Genomic DNA, 21,889 nt, shown 5'->3' with positions numbered 1-21,889 from the left:
CTCGACTTCCTCGATTCAAATGAATGCCAAACACAAACAAATAGACCGATCTGGCTGTAACTTGGTGTGTGTTCCTCCACGAGATGCTACTAACTAAATCTAACCTTGATACGCGCCAGTAGTGTCATGTCTCTGACTTTGCACGGACTTTTCAAACGACCCTCGTATTATATTGTAATATTTGGATGGTATATTGCAGTAATATTGCATTGCGACATATTACACTGCGATATTTGGACGACATTGTAGTAATATTGTAGATTGATATATCATTGTAATATTAGGTTGAGTAAAAAGTCATCGCGTATTTTTTAGCTCAAAGTTGTATATACAATATCTTCGTCAATAATGAATGAAATTCAAATTAAAAAAAAGGGTTTTAAAGCTTGAAATCTCTACTTTTAAAAGCTTATCACATTTTTTAAGTTTATATGAGTTTGATAATTTTTACATACCAAAAACTACGAGCTGAAAAAGACGAAAAATTTTCTTCTCACTTTGTGGATTTGTAACGTGTCCAAAACGAATTTGAGAAAATTTTCGATTACCTATCGTGAAAGCTTGATACTTTCCCTACAAAATCGTTTTTTTTTAATATTCCTACGACTTTTGATTACTGAGTTATCGCGGATTAAATAAAAGAATTATTTTGACTTTAATTGCTCATAACTCCATTAAAAATTGTCGTATCGTATAATTTAAAAAAGAGATTTTTAAAGCTGAAACTTTACTCTATCAAGATATATTTATATTGTTGGTAAGAAAGTAATTGCGGTTTTTACTGATAGATGTCTTAAAAAAACGCGATGACTTTTTACTTAACCTAATATCTTAACAAAAGTGTTACAATATTATACTGTGATATATCGTAATATCTTTTTATATAATATTGCATTGGGACATTGCCCCCTAATAATTTTATTGATGAGACAAAAAGTGGTCTGCCTTATCCCCCCCCTTTCCATAGTCGGCGCCTACGATCATTAAAATATCAAAATATGATTTATTTTAACATCATTTCAATATCATTTTGATGTTACCGTGACTTGATATTCTGCATAAGTTATACCATATTTACATAATATAAAATAATTGTTAAGGGAATTCTAAAATTCTGTATTACTAATTAAAACATATAATTTTATATATAACAATTACTTTTTTCTTCTCTTGCTGATTTCAAACTTTTCAGGATTAAAATATACGCATTAATTCCAGCAAACACAAATATATAACTATTATATTGCTTCCATATAACGGAATATAATAGATAATATAACGTATTCACAACATTCTACGTCCACATTAGTAAATTTACATTGTAATTTCCCACTCACGACTCATTGCAGTTACATAATATAAATATAATATGTAACTTAATATGTTATATAATAGTCATATAACATTTTTATAATTTGCTATTATTATTTGTTGTTATTGTTATAAAATTAGAACGTGACTGTGTATTGCTATATATTATCCTATTTAAATTAATTAATAACTTAATTTAATGCTTTTGAACATACTATTCCCAGATAGATCTTGGAATTAATTCTAAAGAACAGTTTGCTTTCGCTTAAAATTAATTCAAAGATCTTTTCTGGGATTAGTATATGCAAAATACATTCCCTGAAAATTGTTTTGCGTGGGTATAAAAGTGTTATATGACATATGTTATAATTAATTTTAATTCATTTATTTATAAACTTCATAGTTTGCACATAAATATATTTATAACAACAAATATATTTATAAATTTCATTATTGAGTATTCAGAGTATTTAATCGTAATATTCATATATTTTATGGTACATTATTGTGGTTACATTCGTATACTTTTATAGTAATTATTGAGTTTTATTGAGTCCTCACTTCCGACGTTGATAAAATTATTCGACGCGTTTTTGTACGAAATAAACGAATTTGGCAGAAAAACGTGTTATCCCACGAATCGAGGTATTAATTGTTGAATTTGACAGATATTTAAGTTAGGAAATCTATCACATCGATGAGGATTACACAAATTCTCTGTGTTATAAATAAAAATTCTCAACTTTAAAAACAAATTCTGTTTTAAAAACACAAGTTCTCTTAAAAATATAAATTTTTTACTTTAAAAACAAATTATTTTTTATATAATTTTTTTTGTTTTTACAGTGCAAAAATTTATTTTTAAAACAGAGAATTTGTGTTTTTAAAGCAGACAAATACTTAATCAAAATAAATTCTCTGCTGTAAAAACAAAAATTACATAGACAAGAATTTATATTATATATAATATGTTCCCTGATAGTAAAATGTTAGCAATTTGAAGTCAAATTGGCACCAAACTCGATCAGATTTTGACTACAAAATTATATCTGTGTTTGCATTTGGCTATGGATATGTCAACAAAATCTGTTGACAAACTGACTATGCCATCAGATTGGCAGAAATCGACCAGTTTGCTTGATTTAAGTAATTTTGCTCTCAATCTACCGTTAAATTATGCAGGATTTTATTCAGTTTCTACTACCAATCTGCTGGCAAAGCATGTCCAGCAGCTTTTCATATTTCTGATAGCAATTTGCTGACCATGTCAAATAATACTACAATTTATTTTCTGCACTCAAAAATTGGTAGCAAGCCCTGCTCAAAATTTGTTTCCGCAGGCTTTGCTACCAGGATTTTTAGAACAGATTTTGTGTTTTTAAAACAGAAAATTTGTATTTTTAAAGCAGCATTTGTATTTTAAAGAGAATTTATTTTTAAAACAAAGAATTTATGTAATATTGAAGCACGTAATATTTATATTATAGCCTCACTTACATATTCTTATGTCATGTCTACCTCTATGCCATCGATGTGATTTCTTAACTTGAATAGTTGTTATTTTAACGATTAATATCTCGATCCATCACGGAGCAGAGCGATACTTGATTTGCCAAATTCATTTATTTTGTGCAAAAACACGTCAAATAAATGTTATCAACGGAGGTGTGGAGACTAAACTCAACAGTTACCACTTTTACATTTAACTTCATTAATTCCTAATAATGAAACAGCTTTTAGTATGCATTGATATAAGTTATAATGCAAGCGATTGAATTGACTAGTAATATTCTTCTATAGAACAAGTAATAACAAATTGTCAAGCGTGTCGCGCTTTATCGTGCTCGACAACTCGAAGCTCAACTGCCACAGAGCTTTGCGATAGAGATCATGACGTTAGATCATAATTTAAATTATATAGCATTAATATAATATCAACGAAACAATTGTTATATAATATGAAACGAATGCTGTTATATTGCTGTTCTTTATAATATATAAATAACGAAATAATGTAATAGTTTCATAAACCGATTATTTATATAAAGTATTATATTATTCATGTAAAGTAAAGTTATATTATATATATGTTTGTGAGGTGGAGTCTGTGCTGACAAAAAATTTCAAAATTGACCTTTATTATTTTTTAGTCCAAGATATGGTGTTCCAGAACTGTCATGTCGTGACAACATTTGCTTCATATAAAAACTGTGCAATCTACTTACGAAATAATAGTCCACAGATTAGTAGTTTGTATAAAGAAACTGTGGAGTTTTTAAAATTGGATTTACAAAGAAATGGTACGAATTGCGAACTACGAATTGGAATGTGCCGTATACCATTCGAAAGGCTGGGTCGAGAGTGTAAAAAGTGTAAAAGGGTTTGAGTTGAGAATGGGTTCTTGTTTAAGAGATATTTGTGTGAAGTTGGGCAATAGGGTCTGCTGCACGGTAAGTACGGTGAATAAGTAGGGGTAAAACAAGAAACGCGGTGGCCAAGGAATAAAGTGTGATTTACGGGGCGACTTTTATTCGCTAGAAGCCGCGTCTAGTGACGTCATAGCGAATTCACTATTAAAAACTTCTTCTAGACGCGGTTTGTTCTTATAGCGTACATAGTCGCGACGAGTACCGTTTTCGACGCTTGTCGCTAGCTTGTCGCTATCTTGTCGCTAGCTTCTTGCTGCTCTTCCAGAGTGAATTTTTAAGTCAGCGTGAAAAGACGAATTTTTCCGGAACGTCTCGGCCACTCAGAAGAATAATAAGCATCAGAGAATAATCATGTCATCGAATGACATACTTCGAGCCGCTGTTGTGCTTTGTGACCAATTATTCGCTCAATCACTAGCGGTCATTTAAAGCTGCGATTCCAAAATTTTAGTCAAAGCGAATAAAGACCAAGCGTGTACAAGAAGCTTTTATCAGCGAATTTGCGGACAAATTAAGAAGCTTGCTTCAAGCGAATAGCAGCAGAGTTGAGAGAATTCACTGGCGAATTATTGACGTCACTAGACGCGGCTTCTAGCGAATAAAAGTTGCCCCGTCTAAATCACGCTTAAGGCGCGCACGTATTACTTTTACATCCGATGAAAAGAATTCAAGATCATGTAGTATCAATTATTTTTTTAAATGAAAATTAATATAAAAACATTGGAAACATAAATGCGTTCTACATCACGAACATTTTATAAAATATTTTGTTTTACATTTATAAAATATTTCGTTTTATTTTTTATAACGTTAAACATTATTTTTTATAACGTTATTTTTTAATGTAATTTTTTATAATGTTAATCAATTATATTTCCCAAATTTACATAACCTAAAATGTAATTTGTATAACATTATAACAATTATTGTTTAATGTTCATAGTGTGCGGCTCATTTATGTTTTCAATGCTTTTACATTAATTTTCACTCACAACATTGTACGGCAATGTCTGAATTTTATAATAATGATAATAACGAATAAAAAAAATAAATAAAACGAAATATTATTTTATAAAATGTTGATGATATACGACTCATTTGTGTTTCCAATGTTTTTATATTAATTTTCATTTTTAAAAAATTGCGTGGTCTCGAACTCTCTTCGTCAGATGTAAAAGTAGTACGCGCACATCTTAGGCCTCTCATCCACCGCGTTTCTTGCTTTATCCCTACTTATTCACAGTACTTACCGTGCAGCAGGCCGATTGTTCAACTTCACGCAAATATCTCTTAAACAAGGGCCCATTCACTCAAATCCTTTTACACATTTTATTTTACTCTCGACCCTACCTTTCGAATGGTATACGGCATTCCAATTCGTATTTCGCAATTCGTGCCATCTCCTTGTTAGACGTCAAATTAAAACGCAATTGTTATAAATTTATATGTACGTATGGCGTACGTAAATGAAATATTGATGAAGTGATATGTCATTGACACGTAAATCGTTTGTATGTAAGTGCGATATGACTAATCGTCTTTAGGATCCCCTTAAACGCTGCAATCTAAATCTGCAAATTATTTTGAACAGTTTGTTACTATTGTACAATAAAAATAAAAATAGATGTTTTTTATCGGGACTTTTCAAAAAATTATCAAGAATTTAACTTACTCTATAGTTTTAGCCTTTTCAAAAGATAAATTTTACTTTTTTTAAATTTAATTGTTCTCTACTTGAACCGATCATTTATATACAATCTTTTTACTTTAATACCGAGTGTTCAAAATAAAACGTTACAAATTTTTATTTTGGAAATACGGTATTGAGAAAAATTGTTCAGACAGAAGTTGTAGGATTCAAAAAGGTCTTATTACTAATTTTATCAGTTTCATTTGGGTAGTGTCGCCAAGGTCAAAGTCACATCGAATTTTTTAAATGGAACACCCTACTTTTGTTTCCAGAATCTAATAGCTGTCGTCGAGAGCTTTCCAAAATGCTATAAGAAAATATTTTTTCATTAAATATTTTTTCAGTTATAATGTTTGAAGATTTTATTACCGTCGGCATTAGTATTACCTAAAGTGTCAATCGATCGACGGCTAAAACCTCTTGAATGTTGTTCAGAATCATTGAGAATGATGTCCTGATCCAGGATCATTGAGAATGATGTCCTGATCCAGGATCATTCAGAATGATGTCTTGGATTATTTGTCAAAATCAAAGTCATTGAAGGTTGTGTCTCTTATTTTCATTTTTACGTAAAAATGAATTTTTACTGCAAAAATGAAAATAAGAGGAATAATCTTCAATGGCCTTGATCTTGAACAATATTATCCAGGACATGATTATTCTGAACAATTTTCAAGAGGTTTTAGCCATCAGTCGAATATCTTGGATAATGCTAATGCCGGTGGTACTGTAACCTTTAAGCATCATAATTCGAAAAGTACTCGATAAAAAATAACTTTATTATAGTGTTTTGAAAAGCTCTCGACATCGGCTATTAAATTCTGGAAGTAAAAGTAGAATATTCCATTAAAAAAAAATCGATGTGACTTTGACCTGACCTTGGCGACGCTATTCAAAGTCAAACTGATAAGATCAGTAAATAGATCTTTTTGAACCCTATAGCTTTTGTCTGAATAATTTTTCTCAATAATGCCGTGTTTCCGAGATAAAAATTTGTGACGCTTTATTTTGGTATACATCCGGTATAAGAACAAAATCTTTAAATTTTATTTTTATATTATGCCAAAAATATTCAAGTGAATATTTACGAACATTATGATTTTTTAAACTTGCGATTATTTCTGTCGAGATGGTAGAAATAACAAAAGAAAAAATAACACGTACGATTATTTAATTTTAATTTTATTTGGAATAAATTGCATCATCTTATATAAGGTGTAGTAAAAAGAAATCTATTATTTTTGCATTAAATTGAAGGCTTTATTTAGCATAGTTAGAATGATCCGATTTAGGTCAAATATGCACCGTTTTGTTCGATAACTTGTTGCCATTTTGAAGGTAATTTCATTATGCCTCTCTCATAGAAACCCTCGTCCCTATTGGCAAAAAACTGGGACAGTCGATTTTCATAAGCTTCTCTTGAGGCGAATTTTTCACCAGCAAAATCATTCGCCATAGACAGGAACAGATGGTAATCACTTGGTGTCAGGTCCGAACTATAAGGTGGATGCATAAGAACCTCCCAACCAAGCTCCCGGAGCTTCTGGCGAGTCACTATCGATGTGTGTGGCCTGGCGTTGTCTTGATGGAACACAATTCCTCTCCTATTGGCCAAAGCTGGCCGCTTCTGGGCGATTGCTTCTTTCAGACGGTCCAATTGTTGACAGTACAGGTCCGAATTAAGAGTTTGGCCGTAGGGGAGCAGCTCATAGTAGATGATTCCCTGCCAATCCCACCAAACACACAGCAAAACCTTCCTGATCGTCAATCCTGGCTTGGCCACCGTTTGCGCCGGCTCATCGCGATTCGACCACGACCGTTTTCGCTTGACGTTGTCGTAAGTGACCCACTTTTCATCACCAGTAACCATTCGCTTCAGAAATGGGTCGATTTTGTTGCGATTCAGCAGCGATTCGCAGATGGAAATTCGGTCCATGAGGTTTTTTTGCGTTAACTCGTGTGGCACCCATACATCGAGCTTCTTTTTGTATCCAGCCTTATTTAAATGGTTCCAAACGGTTTTTTGTGCAATGTTTAGCTCCTGGGCAATCGAAACAGTGCTTACATGACGGTCGGACTCGACGATTTCCATTATTTTATCGACATTTTCGACAATTGGCCTTCCAGAGCGTGGTGCATCTTTGACATCAAAATTACCGGAACGGAATCGACGAAACCAAAATTGCGCGATATTGACTGTTACAGTATCAGGACCATAAACACTATTCACATTTTCAGCCGCCTGGCTTGCGTTTTCGCCTTTATCGAAGAAAAACTGTAAAATATGGCGTAATTTTCTCTTTGTTGGTGTCCATCTTTGACACGCGCTCAAACAATACTGACTCAAGCAATCACAAAACTGTCTGAGAAGTTTTTTTAGTACGAAATCTTATCTTTCTAACGCCATTTGGCATAACCCGATCGCACTTATACAACGCGAGATACAGATTACTAAAGCCATCTATTGGAAAAATAATAGATTTCTTTTTACTACACTTAATACTTATACTCTGATTCGAAAAAAATTGCAGATGTTGCATTTAATTGCGCGGTCTATCGCAAGAATGTTTTCTCCGCAAGAAATTTTTTTTATGCACTTATATAAACTATAACTTTATAAACGTAAATAAACAATCAAATAAACGGCGAAAGAAGAGTCAGTAGATTAAAAAAACATTTAATTAGTTGAAATTATTAGGCGACGATACATGCACAAATACGGAACGGCGCATATAAATGTGTAAATGTATAAATATGTATAAAAATATATATAACAAGTTTCGGCTACGAGATTGAGCCCTCTTCAGATATAAAGCGCGAAAAAAAATTAGACGATAAGTAAAAAATAAGTAAAAAACAATTCATGTCGCAATTAACATTAAGCGTAAAGAAGTGAAATTCCGATGGATCTCAAAAATACGATTGAGCAATCAAGGTGTCCATTGTCCAAGCCAGATCGCTAGACAAGACCGAAAAATAATTTATAAGAAAAAACAGACCTTGACAATTAAAAACGCCGTTATCATGATAAAATTACAAACTCACCAACAAACCCGAACAAATCAAAATGATCCCCCGCTCATGCAAAGGTGAACCATGTGTAAGCCGTAACACTCCGGCAATATTGCACATGCCAGAGCCGGACATGTCGGCGTCGCTCACGACGTGACCGCTCGCTTAAACGGAACACAACGCACTGAGAGAGGAGAGGAGACGGGCCGACAAAATCGAAAGTCATACTTTGTTTATGATCGGTATATACGCTTTGTGGAGACTTTCGGTGTCAGTTTGTAGATTCAGACTATTTTTTTGTTTTTTGATATGTAACATTTCAGAGATTAGCCGCTTTCTGTAAGAAGGTTCTTCATCCAGGATTTGAACATCGTCCCATTGAAAATCATGATTGTGAAGAAGTCTATGCTCGGTGATAACGGATATAAGCGGGTAGACGTTTTGTATCGAATATGGTTACGGTGTTCCGCAATTCTAGTCTTTAGTTTTCTGCCCGTCTGCCCGACGTAAGATGCGTCGCAATCATTGCATAGAATTTTGTAGACAACATTACTTTTTGATGTACGAGGACAAGTGTCCTTTTGGACTCTGATGTACTTGTTCATCTTATTAGGGCTGTGGAAAGCTATTCTGATGTCGCCTTTATTTTTGCGCAATGTTCTAAATTTTTCCGTGTGAGACGGAATGAAGGGGACCGTAAGCCACGAGGTAGATTCTTTCATAACATCATTATCGGTTGTGACGTTATGTACGTTGTGAATTTTTTAAATTAAATTTTTTATTCTTTGGTTCATAGTGTCAAAAATAAAGTCGAGTGGGTAGTCATTTAAGAGTAAGATATTGATAATAAAAGTCAAATTTTTAGTGTGAAATCTATTGTCAGATAGTAAAAATGCTCTGTCGACTAACGAGAAAATGGTACCTTTTTTTTGTGTCAAAGGATGATTCGAATGAAAGTTCAGGAATCTACCTGAAAACGTTGGCTTACGGTACCAATCTAAATAACAATGATTTTCATTAACCGACACGGTAATATCTAGGAAATTTATCGCATTTCCGCCTCTTTCCACGGACACGTACGTCTCTTTCGCCGGACACTACTTAAGCTGTATTACGGCTAGCTCATTCTCTCTTCTCTGCCAGTATGTACGACGATATGGAATACATACATATAATGGTCAACTCTTAAATATTCTCGCTTGCAATCCTATCTCTCTTCGTTTCCCTGCTCTTGTGATCACAGTACTGCACTGCAGCCAGTATCCTAGCGAGGTGCACTCACTCTATATCTGCGCTAGCATTGGCGGGGATGCATCGAGGATATCGAACGGATGATTCGCGGCAGTCAGTCGCGGCCGTGTGAGGTCGCACGTGAATTTATTCGTTAAATAATGCTACGTAATGACAAGATGTAGTCGAGGGACATATTGAGCCGTGCGGGGGGAACTATCGTTTCCTATTATGCCTCGGTGCACTGTGTCAATAGTCAACGATGCGCGCTTTCTTTCGTTTTCTTATTTCCGATTTATTGAATTTGTCTCTCTCTCTCTTTCTCTCTCTCTCTCCCTCTCTCCCCCCTCTTCTTTTTCTTTTTTTCTAATAACGGTCAATAATTATTAAAGATTGCCCGCCGTCTTACTATTATAGTAGTGTTTCTCGTTGGTGGTGCGAAATATCGACGAATGATATAAGTTCATCAATTGTGACTTATGTAATTACGATGATCGCACGTCCTTTATTGTAAAGGACAATCCTTTTAGATAACTGTCTTTCAGATTTATTTGTTTTTTCAAAATTCAATTTTGTCTTTTATTTTCCAATATTTTACTTCCAAACTTATAATTTATTTGTATTTAAACTGAGTTTTTATTTTATTATATTTTTTCAATTTTACTTTTCTCTATTTATAATTTATTCCTTTTAATTATGTGATACTTTAAAAAATGTGTTTTTATTTTGCCCTTTATTTATTGTTATTTATTTTATATAGGAAGAGTCCTTCAATCTGTTAAATGTTTTCCAATATTGTCCTTTACTGTCCTTTATTTTGACTCTACGGAAAAATTTTTTCTAACTAGTCTTTCAATGTCTATAATATTATATTAATGAGCAAATTTTTACGAAAAATATTTTACAGTTTCATATATATATAAATACAATATATTTTTGTTAATTATATTTCTTAATTTTTTAAATTAAATTTATTCAAACTAGAGTTGTTTTCATTGTTTATTATTTCGAACTTTTTATTATTTCAAATCAGGGGTTTGTTTCAATACAATCAAATCAATTTCAAAACTATCAGAAAACTGTACATTATTTTAATTTGGTTATATTATGTAATAAAATTTTATGATGCGCAAATTCTTGACACAAACTTTGAAAACATGTAAGAACAAAGCTCTAAAATTTTCAGATTTGTCCTTTATTTACTTTAAAAAAATATGGTCACCATATGTATAATTATTACGATAGCATCATAATACAACGATCATCTTTTATGATTGCAGCGTGAATGTGCATCGCGTTTATTACTATCACCGTTATTTTTTTCATTCTTTCACGTATGTACATACGCGCACATGCATGTGCCCAACAATAACATCGAGATGCGTTCTTGTTTACGTTCGGTGACGCTATAGTCGAGCTGTCGCTTTGATCATCCCGAGTAGAATTGTCATATCAAAATTTTTAAAACTAGAACTTACAGGCCAAAATCCTGGACATTTTACTTGAAACCCTGGACGTATATAAAAATACGTGTCGGTTAGTAAAATTGATCAAAACATTAAACGAATAATTATTTCATATCTAATTGTTCAATAGTAATATTAATTTAATGTAAGAAATTGACCCCAATTATATATGTAGTCGATTATTCTCCTCATATTCAACTATGATTGGTCAGTTCTTTACAGTTTAAGAATTACTACACCTACTATAAATCAGGATTAATGCAGAATAACGTTTAAATTTAAATGATTCCTTAAAACCCCGGACACTCATAATTATCCTAGACGTCTTTGGAAAACTCTTTCGGATATTCTTTTTTCTCTAGATGCTCAGAGAAAAAAGGACAGATGACAATACTAGTCCCGAGTCCTCGAGAAAAGTAAAAGTCTTGAGCTATAGAGATAGTTTGTGATCAATACATTTGATACTGACAATGAGAATTCAATGCTCTAAGAAATTATCATCGCTTAGTTTTATTACATGATATAATCTCTTTCAATTTTTACAATATTACAAGTAGTTGATGTCTCTAATGCATCGTATTAATTAGAACAAGGAAATCATTAAAGTTATGCGTTACGGATCGCCGAGTAATCAAATTCTTTTTGGTAAATTGATGAGAGTTAGTAATTCAAATGATCTATATAAGTAGGTATATTTTATTTACTTTTAGGATAGAGAAGAAAGGAGGTTACGATTGTTAACAATTCAAGTAATTAATTTTTCGGTTTATTTCAATCTTCAATTGGATTAGAATGCAGTTTGCAATATTACGAGGATTCATAATTTTTACTAATTTTATGAAAGCTTAACTCGACACAATTATATAATTGAATAATGAAGTATTCTTCGCATATTGCAGAAAATGGTTGCGGAAAAGTATGACAAACTTGAACTCGAGCTAAAAGAAGAATTACGCACGATTGCGCAGCAGATCGTGACACCTGGTAGAGGTATCCTGGCTGCTGATGAGTCGACTACAACGATTGGCAAACGTCTTCAGGACATCAACGTCGAAAATACTGAGGAAAATCGCAGGGCTTACAGACAACTACTTTTCACTACAGCAAAAGTACGTCTAGATAATGATTAATAGAGAACTTGCACAAACATTAACTTGCATAAACATTTAATTTATATAGTGTAAAATATTAATTATTTTTATTAAAACTTTAATATTTGCAATATTTTTCTGTCATAATTTCATTGCAGTATAGAAAATATATGCGTATAATATATTTGACGTTGTTTCTTTTCAGGATGTCATCGGACAGCACATTTCTGGAGTGATCCTCTTTCACGAAACTCTCTATCAAAAGGCTGACGACGGTACGCCGTTCGTCGAGTTACTGAAGCAACGAAACATCATTCCCGGTATTAAAGTCGACAAGGGTGTCGTTCCGCTCTTCGGCACAAATAACGAATGCACGACCCAGGGTCTCGACGACCTCCAGACGCGTTGTATCCAGTACAAGAAGGATGGATGTCACTTCGCTAAGTGGCGATGCGTATTGAAGATCACGAAAGATACTCCGAGCAAACTCGCCATCATGGAGAATGCCAATGTGTTGGCTCGTTATGCTTCAATCTGTCAAAGTGCCAGGATCGTACCTATCGTAGAGCCTGAAATTCTTCCTGACGGTGATCACGATCTCACCCGTTGTCAACAAGTTACAGAAGAGGTTCTTGCAGCCGTTTACAAGGTATCTTAATCTTCCGTTAGATAAAAAAAGATTGTGAATTTTGCCTTTTACCTGAATTTATTATTAGATAATTAATATACGCTCCAATGCATTTATTGTTAGGCACTCTCAGATCATCACGTATACCTCGAAGGAACGCTGTTAAAGCCTAACATGGTGACGCCAGGTCAGAGCTATCCAACGAGAGCGACTCCTCAGGAAATCGGTGCTGCTACGGTGACAGCGCTGTTACGTACGGTGCCACCAGCAGTACCTGGTATCACTTTTCTCAGCGGTGGTCAATCTGAAGAAGAGGCATCAGTCAATCTTGATGCCATTAATAAATACCCGGCGAAGAAACCTTGGGCATTAACTTTCAGTTATGGACGTGCTCTCCAAGCTTCCGTACTTCGTGCTTGGCAAGGCAAGACCGACAAGGTCGCTGCTGGACAAGAGGAGTTGCTTAAGAGAGCTAAGGTAAGTGAAAATGTACTACGAAATTAATAGATATTTAATTTATTCTTACTGTATGTGTAAACTTGAATTTGCTCCATCTCTATTCTTATTTTATTCGTTTTACCTTTATTTACCTTTGCATTTATACATAATCATTTATTAGTTATCTGCCTTTGACCTCTGTTTTATTTTCCTAAGTGATGATTTGCTATTTTAACATTTGTGTTCAGAATTATTTTTATACTTTTATCTTATTTTTTGTGTATACTCACTAGCTTTTCTTTTAGAAAAGTATTTTTTTAATTCTGTAATTGTCATGTTAAATCGCAAGGAGCACTCGGAGCTACGCAAAGCTGCATTATACTTTTGCATGCTATGTAATGTGCGCTTGTTTAGGCAAACACTGCAGCCTGTCAAGGCAAATACATCGCTGGTAGCATTTCTAGCAAAGCCGCTGATACCTCTCTCTACATCAAAGCTCACGCCTATTAAAAAGAAATTATATTTTCCGTACAGGCTGTTTCTTGTAGCAGTAAGTATATAGTAAACAATATGTACGTATGTATGCACGTACATGTGCGAGTGCGCGCGCGTGTGTGTGTGAGTTGTATGTATTGGTTTTTTCGTAAATCGATTCTTATCTTTAAGTAATCATCTTTTGTTCTTTATACAAAAATATACTTATTCCCAAAAAAAGCAGTACACTAAAAATTTGGGAAAAATATACCAAACTTTGAACGATTATAACTTACCAAAATAAAAATTGTTTAAAAATACGAAATGAAATTTGAAGTATCCATTTAAGAATATTTGATGAGAATTGTACTGGGCTGTTATTTATTCCATCTTTTGTTTATATGTGCGTACATATTTTTCTAAATTTAATTCTTTCTTATTCACTCTCTTTTATTATCCGATAAAATATGTATTAAAAATACAACTTTAACAGAAGCTAATTTTTATAAATTCACATAGAAAGTATTTTATGTGTAAAGCTTTAAGAATTTTTTCTAGATGTCTATACAATCAGCAACTAATAGGTTGCAATACGTTTTTTAAATGGATTTCGGAATGCAGCCTATTCACCGATTGGTTTTTAAGCTGGAAACACAATAGGCTATAGAAACAGAGAATAATGAGCCGTCCAATCAGAGCTTTGGGATATAAGTTCGATATTATACTCCAAAGCTCTGATTGGATGGCTCGTTATTTTTTGTTTCCTGTTTCTATTATGTTTCTAGTTTCATTTATGAATCCATAAGTACTCATATAGCCAAAGTAGGCGCTGCAAATTTATGCTATATATTCGGTGCTTTCCAGCAAGCGAAATCCGTATAAAAATATACTACTATATATAGTGTCATTAATGTAATAAGTATATTTGATAAGTAGTGTAATAGTGGTGGAGAAAATTTCATTAAACTGAAGTTTTAGTGTGAAAATAAGTATTACTAATTAACGTCATATTTCAGAGGATACACGAAATAAAAAAAAAAAAATAAAAAAAAAAGTTTTCTTTATGAATTCGAGAACTAATTTTATGATGCTCCTGTGGAGTCATCCATCTCCATTTAGCATGCTTGACGTCTGTGTTGTACGGAAATTCCTCCTTTGAAAAACTATGAACACCTATAATGCTAATGGACGTAGTTGTAACATATCTGGTCAAAGATATGTTGTGAAAGAGACAGAACGCGTATAGAAAAAGTAATTAGTGTTAAGGCTCCTGAGGTCCTAGTCGCAGCGGCTATGTTAGAATCGTAGCGTCAGAAGCGAGAAATAACACGTTAATTTATGTTGCATGCCATTTTTAAATTAGACAATTTGGATGACGAGATCACTTTAAAACACTTACAAAAATTGATGAAAACTCTCCTTTCCTACCTTGATAATTGGGTAAATGGTCGTAAAAGACACGTAAAGTGAGCCTATATTCGAGCAGAAACACACAGTCCGACAGCAGTTGAAATGAATAAAATATTACTTTTATATATAAAATTCCAAGATAATTTTAGTTTTCATCAATAATTACGACTTTGATAAGTACGAGACAAGTCACATTTTCACAATTAATTTTCACAAATAATAACAAAATGGCACGCAACATAAAGTTTGGGATGGGAAGTGTTCTTGGCCGCAATTACAACAGCGGGGGGGGGGGAGGAGGGAAGCTGATGACGTGCGCATTCTTCCAATTTAGAATATCTATTTTGACCGCATTTAGCGCAGCGTGCGACACTCTTGCAGTCAGAGCTAATGTGCTCAAATCTTAGGCAGGAAAAGCACACGAGGATCCGTCGTCACTTTTCCACACTTATAAGTTCAACCATTTATAGTGCGGCGCTGTAACACACAAATAAGCACCATGTCCGTGTGCTCGCCTGCGACGCGCCGAGAGTGAACGAGACAGCGAGCTCCTTCTCACACTAATCGCTTGTTTCAATCGAAAATGCTTTCTCGGCAATCTCGACCGCTCGGCGGCCCTAGGCATCAATAAGGGACGGGAGGCATCTGACATAACATATAAGTTTTAACAAATTGTAATAATAGTGTACCTCTCCCCTTAATCCAGAATAGTATAAATCATGTTAAAACGTAACAGTTACGAGATATTTAATTGTTTACAATTTTTCATGCGCTTATATAGTATATAAGCCTCCCCTTCATAAAATAGCAAGAATAGTTCAATAGAAGTAGAATTTTACCGGAAAAAAATTATAAACCAGCATTTCTTTTCACCAAAGTCTCGAAAAGCCATCAGAAAAGAAATGCATATGTTCGAGACTCGAGACTTATGAAGAAAATATGCGAAAAAAAATCGAATAGTTGCAAAAAGTACGTTTTTTGTTTATAAAAGATATTGAATGTATGAAAAAAAATCGATATAAAAAAATGTAGGTAATCAAAATAACTACAAAATGAGTAGAACATTAAAATCGATCTATTAGTTTAGAGGAAGAAAAAAATAAAAAACACCGAAAAAAGACTTTTTCACTCGCTCTTTGTTCATTGAGAAACGCAAAGTTTAGAAATTCTTGTAAAATGTAGCCCTCATAATGACGAACAAATCTAGCACTGAACAAGCCTGAAATGTTTATTAATTTTTGCTAAAAGCTATTTGTTCACTAAAAACCTATCTGCAAAAAACTTAATTTCTTCATCTTTGAGCAGTTGCACAGCAATTTACAGTGATTTTTCTTCTTCAAGAGTTGCACTTGATAACAGAACGATTTTTTTATTAAACTAGTATAAAACGACTTTAAAAAGTGGATATCTTTTTCCGTATAAAAAAATAGAAATAATTTCGTTAATATGCATCATATCAAATAAATGTAAAGCATTCGACATCTGACATTTTTCTACTGAATTTAAAAAAAAATGATTACGAGGGAATTATCCTCCGATTATTAGAAGTCGAGATAACAATTTTTTTTCAAAAAATTACTGTGGCTCTAATTTTTAAGATTAAGAGTTCCGTCTGGCACCAATTTGTTAAGGAAGAATTGAATTCGCTGTTGAAAAATTTTTGAATTTTTTGCTGCCGAAAAAGTTTGTTTAAAACCATTGGAAAGTTGAAGAACGCGAGCGAGACAGTGTACCGGACGGAGAGAAGCCGGTGCACAGTCGAGTGGGGAAGATCGGGCCGCTCGGCGATTCGCGCGTATTTGATTTCGTGTGTTAAAGTTTGCTAAATTTATATTTTCTCAGCAATAAATTGATGTGGAAACCTGATTTTTTTTTAAATCTGGAATAAAAACTCAATGAGATATAAACAAATAGCTTAACCAAATGTTTTGCAAAGTAATTGTAACCATGAAATTTATAGTTTTTCGTTTCTTGAATTTTTCATTTAATATGCTGTAAAAATATCTAATTGAACAATTAAATGTACGGAATTATCAGTACAAAATTGTTTTTGTGAATTTAATTGCAGAAGCAAATATGACATGTAAACAAATATAATAATTAATAATAATAATAAATATAATTGTTTATTAATGTTTCCACCATTGTGATTACATAACTTCCTTAATTACAATTTAATTACAACTTGATTCCTTATATTTATCAATCATTCTCTTTGTTTATTTCTCTTTCATTCATTCTCTTTCTCTCAACTTTCACCATCCACTCATATCCTCTCCCGTCCTCGTTTAATACATCTATCTCATCTTCATTCTCTCCATCCAAACCTACACATACTCTCAGGTGTCTTACTGACTCACTCTCCCATCCACACAATCTACATCTTCTGTCCTCATCCTTCAACCAATACTTATTTCCTTTCGTTTCATTTCCGCACCTCCATCTTGCTACTCTCTGTATTTTCTTTCCCTCGGTCCTATTTTTGTTTCTTCTTATATATTCTGGGATACCTTGTACCCATCTGTATTCCTCACATGACTTTGATTTACTCACTTTAAATCCCCTCTCCTGTTCGTCTACCTCCGTATCTCTGTCTTTCATCCTGGTCCACTTGTCCTCTCCTTCTTCCTGTAGTGCTTCTTCACTTCTACCACACCTCCACAAATAGTTCCGCCTCTCTATACTTTCCTTTGTCCAATCTTTTTCCTCCCTCTCTTTCTCCTCTCTTCTTCTTTCTTTAATACATCTCTGTCCTATTTCTCCTACTTTTCCACACTCCATTTTGTCCTCAAACCACCCTGCTCTCTTGCCTGCTTCAATTCTTATTTTCTCTCTTTTCAATTCTTCTCTTACTACATATCCCGGTGTTGTTCCATCCAACTTTAATATCCATCTTAAATATTTCTCTTGCAGCTTCTCTACTTCCTTCCATTCTTTATACCCCCATATCTCCACCCCATATAAAAGTATCCCCTTCACTATGCTATCGAATAACTTCACTCTCCATCTTATGTCCCCCTTAAACTTTCTCTCCCCAAAGCTCCATATCCACCCCATTGCTATCCTGGCTTTCCTTACCCTCTCTCTTATATGTCCATCCTCCTTATTATTACTTTTCATAATATATCCTAGATATTTAATTTCCTTCACTTCTTCTATTTTTTTTCCCCCCACCACCAGCTTCCTACTTTCTTTCTTCCTCCATCATTTTGGAATACCACAACTTTCGACTTTTCCGTACTTAATTCTAGCTTCTTTCTCTCCAAATATCCTTTCAGCATCCTCAACATCACTCTCATCTGTCCTTCCTCTTCCGCTACCATTACAATATCATCCGCGTATTCCAGTGTCCATACTTTACTATTCCCTACTTTTACTCCGCCTGGCCCTTTTTCCATTTCCTCTTCAATATCGGCAATATATATATTAAATAACGTTGGGCTAAGCGGACACCCTTGCCTCACTCCTTTCTTCACCCTAAATTCTTCTGTTTCTTCATCCCCTATCCTTACTCTGCATCTCGTATCCTCATAAATCTCCCTCACCCTATCTATTATACTTTCTGTAATTCCTCTTTTCTTCATCATATCCCATAGTACTGCTCTATCTATATTATCAAACGCTGCTTTTAGATCTGCAAACAACACCCATAACTTCTTTTTATCCTTTAACCTTCTTCCTATTAAATATTTTAGTATCTTTATATTCTCTATTGTGCTTCTTCCCTTTCTAAAACCTGCTTGTGATCTTCCCCACCCATTCTTATCATCTAATTCTTCAACTATTCTCTTGTTTAATATATTCGTATATATTTTATAAGATGTACACATTAAAGTCACTCCTCTGTAGTTTTTTACGTCTTTTTTCTCTCCTCTCTTCCATATAGGGACTACCATTCCTATCCTCCATTCCTCTGGTATACCTTCTCCATTCCATACTTTCTTTATTACTTCTCCTAACTTCTTCCACACTTTTTCCCCCCCACTTATCCATACCTCGTTTTTTAACTCATCTATTCCTGCTGCTTTACCTTTCTTTAACCTTTTTATTTCCTCGTAGACCTTTTCCATCTCTAACTCCTCGTCTCCTCTTCTATCTCTCTCTATTCTTTTTTCAGCAATTGCTATCTGCTTATCTCCTCCTAACGTTTCCATGAAGAATTTCTCCCACTTTTCCATTGTTATTTCTTTACTTATTTCCTGCCTTCTTTTCCTATTCTTGTTTATAAAATTCCATGCCTGTTTTTCAGTCCTTATTTTTTCTACTTCCTTCTCTTCCCTTTTCATATATTCTTTCTTCTTCCTCTCACATAATTCCCTGTAATCTTTCCTTTTCTTTATGTATTCTCTATACTTTCCTTCCTCTTGACCTTTTCTATACTCTCTTCTAGCTTTATGCGCTTTTCTCTTTTCCACTTTACATTCTCTGTCCCACCACGGCACCCATCCTAACCCTCTTTTCTTTGTTTTTTCTTTCCTTGACATTGCTTTCTTAATTTCTTCCTGTAGCTCCTTCCATTCTTTTCCTCCTTCCGTTTCCTTCCATCTGACCTTTTGTATATTTTCTCTATACTTTTTTTCTCCCTCTTCTGTCCAATCCTGCACTTGCCCTCCCACACTACTCTCCTCTATTTCCTCTTTCTTCCATTTATTTTTTATTATTACTTCTATTGGTTGGTGATCTGACTCTATTCTATCCCCTACCTTCAATTCTTTTATCCTCTCCCATGCACTCCAATTTACAATCCCGTAATCTATCACAGTTTTTCTATCGTCTTTTTCATATGTCCACTCTCCCATTTCATCTCCTCTTTTTTGGCCATTCATTATTATCCAGCCTCTCTCCTCTACCATTTTTAACATCTCTCTTCCTTCCCCATTTATCTTCTTATCTTTCGAGTTTCTTTTTACTACCTCATTTACTATCTCACTTTCCTCCCATCCTCCTTCTATTCCTATCCTCGCGTTAAAATCCCCTAATATGATCATATTTTCCTCCTCATCTTCTTTTACCTCCTTCTTTATATTTTCTAATGTCTCTTTCCTTCCTTCTCTATTATATACATTAATAATTCTCCATATCACTCCTCCTGTCTCAATCCTTCTTTCTTGTATCCCCTCTTCTTCCTCTCTTTCTCCTATAATTTCTACTAACTCTTTTCTTATCCCCGTGATTATTCCTCCCATTGCTCTTCCTTTTCTATGTTTACGTTCTGCTTCCTGGCATTTCCAATTCCACCCTTCTGGTAATTTTGCTTTCAAATCTTCCCATTCCTTCTTCTCTATCCACGTTTCCATCAATCCAATTACATCAAATCCTCTTATGTACTCCCAAAAATCTGCTTTTTTGTTTTTTACTCCTGCCACGTTCCATCCTACTATCTTAATCTCTTCCACTTCTCTCTCACCTCTTACTTTCCCTTCCCCCTTTTTCTTACTTCTGTTATTTCTATTTCTTTCTTTTCTTCTATTCACTTCATTCCTTCTTTCCCTCTCCCATCTCTCCTGTTTTCCATACACTCTCGTACTCTCTCCACCACATTCACACTTCTTTCTTTCTCTACTACATTCGTTCTTTCTTCTCTCTCTACTGACATCTTCTTTCATTCTTTCCATATTACATACATTCTTCTTTCTCTCTCCATCCATCCCTTTCTTTCGATCCTCATTCATCCATATTTTCATCTCTATCTCCCCTCCCTCTCCCCCCCTGCCCCCTTTGAAACCCCTTTCTCATCTCTTGTCTCTCCTCATCCCATTCATACATTGTTCCATCTACCAAACATTTTCCCGTTCTTACATTTACTCTTTTCCCTTTCGCACTCTCCGCTTTCGCCCACTTTCTAATATTTCTCTGAATTTTATCATCTTCGCTTGTCAGGTCATCGTCTACATATATTCTCGACCCTTTTAGCTTACTTCTATTCTTCATTACTTCTCTTTTACTATCGTAACTACTCATTTTAACTAAAATTACCTTAGCTCCCCCTCTCCCTATATTAAACGCGTCTACTATTTCTGATTCTACCTCCCCCCCTCCCGTATTTCTAACTACTTCTTTCGCGATTTTTAGAGCACTATCTTCCGTATTCCCCACCCCCCTAATTACAATATTCGCTTTCTTTTCTCTTCTCTCCATCTGATTTATTCTTCTTTTCAGTTCTTCGTTTTCTTCTTTCCATTTCTTCTCTTTTTCTTCAAATTCTTCTTTCACATTTCTCTAAAATTCTCTTTTAATTCTTCTTTAAATTTCTCATTATCTTCCTTCCATTTCTTCCTAAACTTATCATTCTCTTCTCCTATCACTTTTCTTATTATATTTTCCAGATCCTCTACCTTTACCTCCGACATTTTAATTATTTTAGCGGTCTCCTTCTTCTTCTTTGTATTTCTTTGCGTTTCTTTCTCAGCCTGACTTTCTTCTCTTGCGCGCTTCGCTTTCCACCTCTCAAATGAGTCTAGCACCGACGACGCGCTACTTGTACTTTGCCTTCTTTCCCTCAATAAACTCTCGGCTTTCGTCGGCCTCCCTCGGCGCTGGTAGCTGTTCCCACTTACGGTGCTTTTCTCGTCCACGCTTTCTTTCTCCGTCACTCTCTCTTCTTTCTCGTACTCTCCGCCCGCCCTCCCCGCTACTGTCCAGTGTTTTCCCCACACCCACTCTCTTGTTCGGCTGAGACTTCCACTATCCGTACTCCCTTCCACAGACTT

The 21,889-nt window shown here is 34.4% G+C and overlaps 1 protein-coding gene across 3 annotated transcripts in view; it reads left to right on the top strand.

Annotated features, from left to right (window-relative positions):
• LOC108753115 (fructose-bisphosphate aldolase) overlaps positions 1 to 21,889 on the top strand; it is a 43,420-nt gene that overhangs the window by 9,089 nt on the left and 12,442 nt on the right. For 2 of the 3 annotated variants that reach the window (XM_018494455.1, XM_018494456.1), the window contains exons 2-5: positions 12,038 to 12,247; positions 12,435 to 12,878; positions 12,981 to 13,334; positions 13,710 to 13,845. In XM_018494455.1, coding sequence (XP_018349957.1) covers positions 12,041 to 12,247; positions 12,435 to 12,878; positions 12,981 to 13,334; positions 13,710 to 13,805 — 1,101 coding nt within the window. In that variant the 5' untranslated portion in view covers positions 12,038 to 12,040 and the 3' untranslated portion in view covers positions 13,806 to 13,845. The remainder of the gene's footprint in view (positions 1 to 12,037; positions 12,248 to 12,434; positions 12,879 to 12,980; positions 13,335 to 13,709; positions 13,846 to 21,889) is intronic. The other variant, XM_018494457.1, reaches the window with a different exon arrangement.

This window comes from Trachymyrmex septentrionalis, unplaced genomic scaffold (genome assembly GCF_001594115.1).
Source record: "Trachymyrmex septentrionalis isolate Tsep2-gDNA-1 unplaced genomic scaffold, Tsep1.0 scaffold65, whole genome shotgun sequence".
NCBI classification, from domain to species: domain Eukaryota; kingdom Metazoa; phylum Arthropoda; class Insecta; order Hymenoptera; family Formicidae; genus Trachymyrmex; species Trachymyrmex septentrionalis.
The sequence above is the reverse complement of the archived record's forward strand: the minus strand, read 5'-3'. Positions and strand labels throughout refer to the sequence as shown.